We start from the raw sequence: 12,061 nt of genomic DNA, 5'->3' as shown, positions 1-12,061 counted from the left end.
AAGACCTTCCTCTGTTTCTTCTCCCATCTCACTTCGCAAAGCCTTGGGTTTTTCTCCCTGCAGTTCCAATTCTCTGCTTCCGATTCCCTCTTGCTCACTCCACATGGCCTCTGGCAGTGGTCCTGGTCCCATTCTCCTCCCCGTGACAGGCAACATACTGGGAGTTAGGATATGGCGAAGGCCCTTGTGTTTGCACGACACACGACTGCAATGTCTCTCTCTCCTCAGATGTGGGAGAGAGAGGAAACTGGAGAGCGGCGCTGATCAGAAACAAGGGTCACGTATTGATGCAAAGGGAATGGAAGCAGCTACGTAAAGTAGGCAAAGCAACTCAGCAATAGTGTACGATAGCAAAATACTGCGGATGCTGGAAATCCGAAATAACAACAGAAAATGCTGGAAAAACTCAGCAGGCGAGGGCAGCATCCGTGGAGAGAAAATAGAGTCAACGTTTCAGGTCGAAACCCTTCGTCAGGACAAGTCTTGAGAAAGGGTTTTGACCCGAAACGTTGACTATTTCTCTCTCCACGGATGTTGCCAAGCCTGCTGAGTTTTTCCAGCATTTTCTGTTGTTATTTCAGCAATAGTGTTGATATACCTATCAATTCATCCAATGAAAAGCGACGAGTTAAGACAGTAACTATAGGGTTTTATTGGCTAAATAACAGAGCCCACCCTCGTGGGTGATCGGATCCAACAAGGAGGAATACCAGCCAGTCGACCACCTTTATACCTGGGCAGGTAGGTGGAGCCATGGGCGGAGTCAGCAGTGGTCAGCCCAGGTATAACAGCGTGACAAGAGGCGACCTCGTGTAGTGATACAACAGTGTAAACAGTGATAACCATAGTGTAACGATATAACAGTGATAACCATAGTGTAACGATAGTGAACGATAAAAGTGGTTTACCACATTCACCCCTTGTTTAGATTCGAGTCCGGCGGGGTGAAGTGTACTACCAGTTCGGGTATGTCAGTCTGTCCGGAGGCCTCGTAAGCCTTTCCGATCGTCGCAGCAGCGGCGGCGGTGATGCAGTATCCGATGTTAATGCTGGTGTCTGCGTGGTCGGCGAAGGCTCGTGGGGTTCCGGCATGCCGTCTACCTGGGCTGGATTTGGGGGGGTGGTGGGGGGTAACGGTGGTGTCTCAGGGATGCCCGAGGGTGCGAGATCTCGTAAGGAGACTGTGTCCTCCCGCCCGTCTGGGTATGCCACATAGGCGTACTGGGGGTTGGCGTGCAGGAGGTCCACCCTCTCGACCAGGGGGTCCGTTTTATGGGCCCTCGCGTGCTTTCGCAGCAAGACGGGCCCCGGAGAGGTCAGCCAAGTTGGTAGCATGGTTCCCGTAGTCGACTTCCTGGGGAAAACAAACATTCGTTCATGGGGGGGTGGCGTTAATGGCAGTGCAAAGCAGTGACCGGATGGAATGCAGCGCTGCCGGGAGGACTTCCTGCCAGCGAGAGGTTGGGAGGCCCTTGGACTTTAAGGCTAAGAGAACGGCCTTCCAGACAGTCGCGTTCTCTCTTTCCACCTGGCCGTTCCCTCGGGGGTTGTAGCTGGTGGTCCTGCTTGCAGCAATAACTCTCGCTAGTAGGAACTGGCAAAGTTCCTCGCTCATGAAGGAGGAGCCCCGGTCGCTATGTATATAGTTCGGGAACCCGAACACGGCGAAGAGGTCGTTCAGGCATTTGATGACCGTGGTACTGGTCATGTCTGGGCAGGGGAAGGCAAAGGGGAAACGGGAGTACTCGTCAATGATGTTGAGGAAGTACACATTACGGTCAGAGGACGGGAGGGGCCCCTTAAAATCGATGCTCAGGCGCTCGAAGGGGCGGGTGGCCTTGATCAGGCTTGCTCTGTCCGGCCTAAAGAAATGCGGTTTGCATTCGGCACAGGTTTGGCAGTTCCTGGTCATGGTCCTGACCTCCTCGATGGAGTAGGGCAGGTTGCGGGCCTTAATGAAGTGGTAAAGTCTGGTGACTCCGGGGTGGCAGAGGTCGTTGTGGAGGGTCTGCAGTCTATCAATTTGTGCGTTGGCGCATGTACTTCGTGATAGAGCATCTGGGGGTTCGTTCAGTTTACCAGGCCGGTACAAGGTCTCATAATCATAGGTGGAGAGCTCGATTCTCCACCTCAAGATCTTGTCGTTCTTGATTTTGCCCCTCAGCTTGTTATTAAACATAAAAGCGACCGAACGCTGGTCGGTGAGGAGGGTAAATCGTTTGCCTGCCAGGTAATGCCTCCAGCGTCGTACAGCCTCCACGATCGCCTGGGCCTCCTTCTCGACCGAGGAGTGTCGGATCTCAGGGCCCTGGAGGGTCCTTGAGAAGAAGGCCACCGGTCTCCCCTCCTGGTTAAGGGTTGCGGCTAGGGCGAAGTCGGATGCATCGCTCTCCACTTGGAAAGGGATAGACTCATCCACCGCGTGCATTGTGGCCTTAGCAATGTCTCCCTTAATGAGGGAGAAGGCTGCGCACGCTTCTGCCGTCAGGGGGAAGGAGGCGGACTTCATGAGGGGTCTGGCTTTGTCCGCATAATTCGGCACCCATTGGGCATAGTAGGCGAAGAGCCCCAGGGTCCTCTTCAGCGCCTTTGGACAGTGGGGGAGGGGAAGCTCCATGAGGGGGCGCATTCTTTCGGGGTCGGGGCCGATGACTCCGTTCTCTACTACGCAGCCGAGGATGGCAAGGCGCGAGGTGTTAAACACACATTTCTCCTTATTGTAGGTGAGGTTCAGCCGTTGGGCCGTACGGAGGAATCTCTCCAGATTAACATCATGGTCCTGCCGGTCGCGGCCGCAGATGGTGACGTTATCTAGATAGGGGAGCGTGGCTTGCAGCCTGTTCTGGTCAACCATCCGGTCCATCTCCCTTTGGAAGACCGAAACCCCGTTGGTGACGCCGAAGGGAACCCTAAGGAAGTGGTAGAGGCGGCCATTCGCCTCGAAGGCGGTATACTGGCGGTCCTCAGGGCGGATAGGGAGTTGGTGGTAGGCCAACTTAAGGTCGATGGTAGAGAATACTCGGTACTGTGCAATCTGATTGACCATATCAGATATGCGGGGAGGGGGGTATGCGTCCAGCTGGGTGTACCGGTTTATGGTTTGGCTGTAGTCGATGACTAGGCGGTTTTTATCGCCGGTCTTAACGACTACGACCTGGGCACGCCAGGGGCTGTTGCTCCTCTCGATGATGCCCTCTTTCAGGAGACGCTGCACCTCAGAGCTAATAAAAGCTCTGTCCCCAGCGCTGTACTGCCTGCTCTTGGTAGCGACGGGTTTACAGTCGCGGGTGAGGTTGGCGAACAGGGAGGGGGGCGGAACCCTGAGGGTGGATAGGCCGCAGGTGGTACGCGGTGGGCGGTTTAAAGGCTGTTGGTTGTCGACTGAGTGGGGGGAGGGGTCCACCGTATGCCAAAGTGACACTTTGAAGGTGGGATTGGAAATCCAGCCCTAGTCGGACGGCAGCGCAGAGTTGGGGCAGGACGAGAAGTTTAAAATTTTTATACTCCGTGCCCCTAACCGACAGGGTCACAACACAGTATCCGCTGATGTCTGTTGAATGGGACCTCGACGCCATCGAGATCCGGTTGCGCGTTGGCTGGACAGTGAGGGAGTAGTGGCTCACCGTGTCTGGATGGATGAAACTCTCCGTGCTTCCGCTGTCGAACAGGCAGGTCGTGGCGTGGCCGTTTACTTTGATGTCCATCATGGACTTGGACAGGTGATGCGGGCGAGCTTGGTCCAGTGTGACGGAGGCTAGTGTATGGCTGAGCAAGCTGCTGTAGTCTGCGGGTGAGGCTGTGGTCGGGTCTGGAGACAAGGTGGCGGTCGAGTGTGGTGAACAAAATGGCGGTGCCCACGACGTTGCATAAAATGGCGGAGAAGATGGCCACCCCCACAACTCACATGAGGCACTGCCGGTGTCGGTGGCCTTGATCAAAGATGGCCGCCCCCACGACTCACACGAGGGGATACTGGCATCTGTGGCCTTGATGAAAGATGGCTGCCCCCACAACTCGCATGAGGCACTGCTGGCGTCTGTGGCTTTCCCCCTGCAGGCCTTCGTGAAGTGGCCTTTCTTGTGGCAGTCGGAGCAGGTCGCGTTTCTTGCAGGGCAGCGCGCCCTCGGGTGTTTCGCCTGGCCACAGAAAAAGCAGCCGGCGGCCCGATCGCGGGGCTCCGATGTCGCAGCCGGTACCAGGGGTGGCGGTCCCGATCGGGTCCGGGACGCCGACGCTGAGGTAGGTCCCAGAGGCGGTGGTGCGAGGGGTATTGCGGTCGGGGTCGGGCCCGAGTCCCAGGGTCGCGCAGCACAGTACCTGGAATACGCCTCGAGGTCCCAATGGGCCACTTCCAGAGAGCGAGCGAGGGCTGCAGCTGTGTTCAGGTCGAGGTCCTTTGATTCGAGCAGTCTTTGCCGTGAGTAGTCGGACCGAAGGCCTTTCACGAAGGCATCGCGGATATTCTCTTCAGTATTTTCTGCAGCCGTTACAGCTTTAAAGTCACAGTCCCTGCCGAGTGTTTGTAGCGCCCGTAAAAATTCATCTACAGACTCTCCTGGCTGTTGCGGGCGGGATCTTAGGAGATGTCTGGCATACATAGAATTTACCGGGCTCCGGTACTGCTCTTTCAGCAGGTTGAGGGCGGCCTCGTATGTAGTAAGGTCCTGGATGAGTGCAAATACTTTAGGGCTCACTTGGGCGGTCAGAACTCTTAGTTTGGATCCCGGAGGCACGCCGGATTCTCCCAGGTAGGATTCGAAACAGCTCAGCCAGTGTTTGAAGTCGAGGGCTGAGTTTGCTGCCTGTGGGTTTAGATCCAGGTACGGCGGTGGGAGGGCTCGCAGCCAGGCCGGCTGCTGTGGCTGTTGTAGCTGGGCGTCTGACTGGTCGTTTGGCTGCTCCGTTAAAGACATTTCAAAATTTAGCCAATAAAATTGATATACCTATCAATTCATCCAATGAAAAGCGACGAGTTAAGACAGTAACTATAGGGTTTTATTGGCTAAATAACAGAGCCCACCCTCGTGGGTGATCGGATCCAACAAGGAGGAATATCAGCCAGTCGACCACCTTTATACCTGGGCAAGTAGGTGGAGCCATGGGCGGAGTCAGCAGTGGTCAGCCCAGGTCTAACAGCGTGACAAGAGGCGACCTCGTGTAGTGATACAACAGTGTAAACAGTGATAACCATAGTGTAACGATATAACAGTGATAACCATAGTGTAACGATAGTGAACGATAAAAGTGGTTTACCACAAGTGTATCCTGGCAGCCATTCTTAAGAAGGTCGCAACCCAAAACCCTTAAAATTAGTGGGATTTGTCGCTTTGCCGCCCTAAATTAGAGTTGGTGCTCTCACATTGAACTGGAAGAACTAAACAAAATGAAATGGTCAACATTCCATTGACCCCATGTACAATATTTTTAAGATACCAACTTCAAAAGAGGACTTGCTGCGTGCTGTAGAAAAAAATAACTTTTGGATAAGTTTAATATAATTCAATGCAGAATGTAATCTACTCAACAGAGTCAAAACATACCTGCAATCGCACTGGAGAACAAGCCTAATGCATGTGTGTCATCCACCCATTTGATATCGAATCCTTTTTTCCTACCAAAAAAGCACTCACAGTTACCAGAGTCCGATCATTTGCAAAAAAGGAATGAGACAGCTGTTAGAATAAAAACTGTTGCGAGATACAAAAATCCAAGACGACAAAAAGACCAGGCTCCCCAGTGTCGCAGTTAGCAAAGGCAACATGCAGCTCAGCCATACGGAGCAGAACGTGCCTAGTTTGTGTCTCGGCTTATATTAAGTTACATAGAATCACATCGGATATACGGCACAGGACAGGCCGTTCGGCCCAACCAGTCCATGCCGGCATTTATGCTCTGCTCGAGCCTCTTCTCATCCTTGCTCGTCTAACTCGATCAGGATAACACTCCATTCCCTTCTCCCGCGTGTGTTTATCTAGTTTCCCCTTAAATGCTTCTATACTATTCGCTTCAACCACTCCCTGTGGTAGCGAGTTCCACATTCTCACCACTCTCTGGGTAAAGAAGTTTCTCCTTAATTCCATATTTGATGTCTTGGTGACTATCTTATATTGATGGCCTCTAGTTTTGCTTTTCCCCAAAAGTGGAAACGCGCTCTCTGTGTCTACTCTATCAAAACCCTTCACAATTCCAATCTCAATTAATCTAGCAGCAAATTGGCCTCAGTGCCCTGGGTTAGGGAGGGGGAAATCAGCCAGGGTTGTGTGTATGTGTATAGGTGAGGACAGAATTGGCTCGGTTGTGGGTAAATAGCCTGCAAACACACGACGAGAAACTAATTGGACAAGGTATTGGAAGGCCAATGGGGCCTGTGGAACTGTAGCCCAGCGAGAAGTGAGGGGAGGAGAGAGAGAAAAAAAAAAAAATCGGACACAAAAAACAGTGAACCAAATTGGAAATTAGATATTGTTCTCCAAATGTGCAGATGACACAAAGCTGGGTGGGCGTGTGTGCTGTGAGGAGGATGCCGAGAAACTCCAGGATGATTTGGACAGGTTGGGTGATTGGGCAGATGCACGGCAGATGCAATATAACGTGGATAAATGCGAGGTTATCCACTTTGGTGGCAAAAACAGGAAGGCAGATTATCTGAATGGCAATAGATTGGGAGAAGGGGAAGTGCAACGAGACCTGGGTGTCCTTGTGCATCAGTCGCTGAAGGTAAGCATGCAGGTGCAGCAGGCGGTTAAGAAGGCAAATGGTATGTTGGCCTTCATAGCGCGAGGGTTTGCGTACAGGAACAAGGATGTCTTGTTGCAGTTGTACAGGGCCTTGGTGAGACCACATCTTGAGTATTGTGTGCAGTTTTGGTCGCCTTATCTGAGGAAGGATGTTCTTGCCATGGAAGGAGTTCAGAGAAGATTCACCAGACTGATACCTGGGATGGCAGGAATGACGTATGAGGAGAGATTGGGTCAATTGGGCTTGTACTCGCTGGAGTTTAGAAGAATGAGAGGGGATCTCATTGAAACTTATAAAATCCTGGCAGGACTGGACAGACTAGATGCACGGAGGATGTTCCCGATGGTCGGGGAATCCAGAACCAGGGGTCACAGTCTAAGGATAAGGGGTAAGCCATTTAGGGCTGAGAGGAGGAGGAATTTCTTCACCCAGAGAGTGGTGAACCTGTGGAATTCTCTGCCACACAGGGCAGTTGAGGCCAATTCATTAAATATATTCAAGAAGGAGTTAGATATATTTCTTGAGGCTAAAGAGATCAAGGGATATGGGGAGAAAGCAGGGACAGGGTACTGAACTTGGATGATCAGCCATGATTGCATTGAATGGTGGAGCAGGCTCGAGGGGCCGAATGGCCTACTCCTGCTCCTATGTTTCTATAGCAAGTTCCCCATGGGAAGAATTGTGGCGGGGGGGGGGGTGGCAGGTTGGAAACTGCTTGTGTGGATCTTCAGACCTAGCTCTGAGCAATATTGCAGAGCCTCGTCAACCGATTATTCCCCGTTAAGGTGGATAGGTTGGTAATGTACTTCACAAGGAGATGGAAAACAAAAAAGTGAGAGAGAATTACACAATTTCAACAAAAAAGAAAATCACCTTACGAAGCCTTGGAGATGTGAAAATAAGAAGTAATTAGCAACAGCTAGATATACTTCACAGGCGCTGCAATACAGCTGAAATTGTCAAATCAGATTACCTCCCTTCTAGCACAAATATAACAAAGTGATATGCTGCAACAGCAATGAATCTGATTATTGAAGTAATGGTGTAATTACAAGGCGTTTAGAAATTAATTTTGCACAACTGAATGCTGAACTTGTAACCCCCAACCATAATGGCAAGCAATTCTGTGGAATACACAATATGGCTTGATTAGAAAGTCAGACTTGCGTTTATATAGCGACTTATCAGCACTCAAAAGCACTTCACAATGAATTACTTTGCAGTCGGCGACTTGATAGTAGCAGCTGTTTTGTGGGCGACAATGTTCCACAAAACAGCAATGAAACAAACAACTGTTTTTGCCTTAGCTGGCTGAGGGAGACATGCTGGCCAGGAGATCAAGATAATTCCCTGCTCTTCTTTGAATGGCACTATAGAAACATAGAAGATAGGAGCAGGAGTAGGCTATTCGGCCCCTTGAGCCTGCTCCGCCATGCAATGCGATCGTGGCTGATCATCCAAATTCAGTACCCTGTCCCTGCTTTCTCCCCATATCCCTTGATCCCTTTAGCCTCAAGAAATATATCTAACTCCTTCTTGAATATATTTTATGAATTGGCCTCTACTGCCTTCTGTGGTAGAGAATGCCACAGGTTCACCACTCTCTGGGTGAAGAAATTCCTCCTCATCTCTGTCCTAAATGGCTTACCCCTTATCCTTAGACTGTGACCCCTGGTTCTGGACTCCCCCGCCATCGGGAACATCCTTCCTGCATCTAGTCTGTCTAGTCCTGTTAGAATTTTATAAGTTTCAATGAGATCCCCTCATTCTTCTAAACTCCAGCGAGTACAAGCCCAATCGACCCAATCTCTCCTCATACGTCATTCCTGCCATCCCAGGTATCAGTCTGGTGAATCTTCACTGCACTCCCTCCATGGCAAGAACATCCTTCCTCAGATAAGGCGACCAAAACTGCACACAGTTGTGTGCACAAACTGCACAATGTTGGGCTTCTTTCAACATTGACCTGGACGGGGAAATGAGGTCTTGGGTTTCACGTCTCATTCTGAGAACAGGACCTTGGACAGCGCAGGATTTCCGTAGCATTGTACGGGAGTGTCGGCTTAGATTCAGTCAGGGCCTTGAATGGGGGCCACTTTACTGATGACGTTTCACACTGGGATCTAAATCCCAAATGCCAAGACAACCTTTTTAAGTGCTATAGCGTTACCAAACTTGTGTGTAAAGTTAGTGTTGGTCAGTAATCCTTGTCGGTCACAAAGGTGAGTACTGATTACTGATAAGGGTTGCTAGTCAACCCATATATGTCCTCCTTGCTTTGAAGCTTAAGCTCCCCTCCACCATTACAGCTAACAAGCACTTGACTGATTTGAAAGATTTTTGCCTCCAGTACCCAACCAGGCATTCCAGGTATTAATCATTATTTGTGCTTGCTGACATCAGTACTGGCCAGTTTACCTTCATGTCCCCTTGTAATGCATTTGTGATTTAACTTGAAACAGTGGCTCTGGGTTAACTGTTCGTATTCCACATATAGCTCTCTACAAATGTCCTCTATCACTTCCCACCTTTCGAGCCGGAGTTTTTTTTCCCTACATTTCCTCTGACACAAGGGAACAGCCTCGTTAAGTTCACCCCATTAAATTAAATTTCGATCAAACTTTAATGGGGTGGGGGGTGGGGACGAGGAAACACAGAAGAGAGCAGGCTGGATGATCTTTAGGCCAGAAATGGAGTGCAAGTCCTCAGCTACATCATGTACCCCTGACGTGTGGCAGGCAAAATCCCAAATGGAACAGCAACCATGGTGATGAATGGTGACCATAGAGTGTTCCTGTCAAAGGAGTAGAGAACAGCTGGTGAACATTTACAGTAATTACAGGGAAGGAAAATGAGTAATTTATTGAAATTAATGTACGTTAGGAAAAGCAGTGAAAAACACACCGGGGAGGGGGGGGTTGGTGTAGATTTTTTTTCATCTATAAAGTTAAAGAAAAATTCTTCCACTCAACTGGGGAGCCTTTCGATGACGGTTTAATGAATTAATTTCTTTAATTTTGCGCTTCTCTTTGCTTTGTGCGTAGGCATGTAAAAGGTCATTTTAAACCAAGAGGGATTTGCTCCTATGTAAATATCCTGGAGCGCTTTATATTGGCAACATAATAAGCCCCTAGCTATTGTTTTCCTTGTCCGCTAACATAAAAATGCAAATTTTTACTCAATTCCAAGTACAGTAATTGGATATTTTTAGCTTTATACATAAAATAATTTAAAGAATATTTAAGGAGGTAAGGTGCATGAAAATTCAGGGGATATTCTTGTGAGGGGGGGCAACAGTTTAGTAGTTGAAGTGAGGTTTATCTGCCCTAACACGCCTTACATAGGGTGCAGTAGCTTCGTGGTTATGAAACTGGACCGAGCAACCCAGACACAGAGTTGAATTCAATAAATCTGGTAATTTGTGGACTGGTATCAGGAAAATAATGACCCTGAAAGCAGCCAGGTTATCGATAAAAACCCAACTGGGGTAGAGGAGCAAAGGAATCTCGGCATACAAATACACAAATCACTAAAAGTAGCGACATAGGTTAACAAGGTCATAAAAAAAGCAAACCAAGCACTAGGGTTTATTTCTAGAGGGGTAGAATTGAAAAGTAGTGAAGTTATACTAAACTTGTATCGTACCTTGGTTAGACCACACTTGGAGTACTGCGTACAATTTTGGTCGCCATATTATAAAAAGGATATAGAGGCACTGGAGAGGGTGCAGAGAAGATTTACAAGGATATACCAGAAATGTGAGGGTATCCCCATCAGGAAACGATGAACAGGCTGGGTCTCTTTTCTCTTGAAAAATGAAGGCTGAGGGGAGACCTAATAGAGGTCTTTAAAATTATGAAAGGTTTTGATAGATTGGATACAGAGAGAGTGTTTCCATTTGTGGGGAAGAGCATAACTAGAGGCCATCAATATAAGATAGTCACCAAGAAATCCAATAGGGAATTCAGAAGAAACTTCTTTACCCAGAGAGTGGTGAGAATGTGGAACTCGCTACCACAGGGAGTGGTTCAGGCAAATAGTATAGATACATTTAAGGGGAGGCTGGACAAGCATATGAGGGAGAAGGGAATAGAGGGTTATGCTGATAGAGCTAGATGAGGAAAGACGGGAGGAGGCTCGTGTGGAGCATAAACGCCGGCATGGGCTGGTTGGGCCGAATGGCCTGTTTCTGTGCCGTATATCCGATGTAATCCTATGTAAACTGGTTCACTACGCCCTTCAGGGAAGGGAACTTGTTACTCCTACCTGGTCTGGCCTATATCTGACCCCAGAACTGACAAAAAGTCATCAACCTGAAACGTTAACTCTGTTTCTCTCGCCACAGATGCTGCCTGACCGGCTCAGTATTTCCGGCATTTTCTGTTTTTATTTCAGAGTTCCAGCATCCCGCAGTATTTTGCTTTTGTATTAGTTACCCTTGTGGCTTTGGAACATAGGAACAGGAGGAGGCCATTCAGCCCCTCGAGCCTGTTGCGCCATTCAATGAGATCATGGCTGATCTGTGACCTAACTCCATATACAGGAAACTCTCGATTTACCGGCACCTAAATAACCGGAAATCTCTGCTAACCGGCAAAATTCAGGAGTAGGTTCAGGTAAGTTTTACTTCGTATTAGTGGCCGTTCCTGGATCTGTGGCCGTGTAACCGGGGTTCCTGCACTTGTTGCTAAGCAACAGGGACGCCTGGATCTGTGGCCGGGGTTCCTGCACCTGTTGCTATGCAACAGGGACGCCTGGATCTGTGGCCGTGTACGGGGCTCTCGTACCTTTTACTATGCCTCTCTGTAATCTGGACTTTTTGATAAACCGGCACCACGCCGGTCCCGTCGGTACTGGATAAAAAAGAGTTTCCTGTACCCGTCTTCTCCAAATATCCTTTAATACTTATGGTTTGCAGAAATCTATCAATCTCCGATTTTAAATTAACAATTGACCCAGCATCAATTGCCGTTTGCGGAAGAGAGTTCCAAACCTCTACCACCCTTTGTGTGTAGAAGTGTTTCCTAACTTCACTCCTGAAAGAGCTGGCTCTAATTTTTAGACTCTGCCCAAGAATCCCCAACCAGCGGAAATAGTTTTTCTCCATCAACCCTATCTGTTCCCCTTAATATCTTGAAAACTTCGATCAAATCACCCCTTAACCTTCTAAATTCCAGGGAATACAACCCTGGTTTGTGTAATCTCTCCTCGTAATTCAACCCTTGGGAGTCCAGGTATCATTCTGGTAAATCCACGATGCAGTCCCTCCAAAGCCAATGCATCCTTCCTAAGGTGTGGTGCCCAGAGGGAAAAACTGCCAATT

At 49.1% G+C, this 12,061-nt stretch overlaps 1 protein-coding gene across 3 annotated transcripts in view; it reads right to left on the bottom strand.

The window, feature by feature from the left end:
• The window catches only part of r3hcc1l (R3H domain and coiled-coil containing 1-like), a 202,330-nt gene that overhangs the window by 51,495 nt on the left and 138,774 nt on the right, over positions 1–12,061 (bottom strand). For 2 of the 3 annotated variants that reach the window (XM_085994255.1, XM_085994254.1), the window contains exon 4: positions 5,541–5,611. The exons of the other annotated variant lie outside the window; for it this stretch is intronic. In XM_085994255.1, coding sequence (XP_085850381.1) covers positions 5,541–5,611 — 71 coding nt within the window. The remainder of the gene's footprint in view (positions 1–5,540; positions 5,612–12,061) is intronic. 3 annotated transcript variants of the gene reach the window in all.

Source organism: Somniosus microcephalus, chromosome 8 (genome assembly GCF_052327205.1).
Source record: "Somniosus microcephalus isolate GS21.2 chromosome 8, FLI_Smic_1.0, whole genome shotgun sequence".
Taxonomy (NCBI): domain Eukaryota; kingdom Metazoa; phylum Chordata; class Chondrichthyes; order Squaliformes; family Somniosidae; genus Somniosus; species Somniosus microcephalus.
This window is presented reverse-complemented; position numbering and strand designations above follow the sequence as displayed.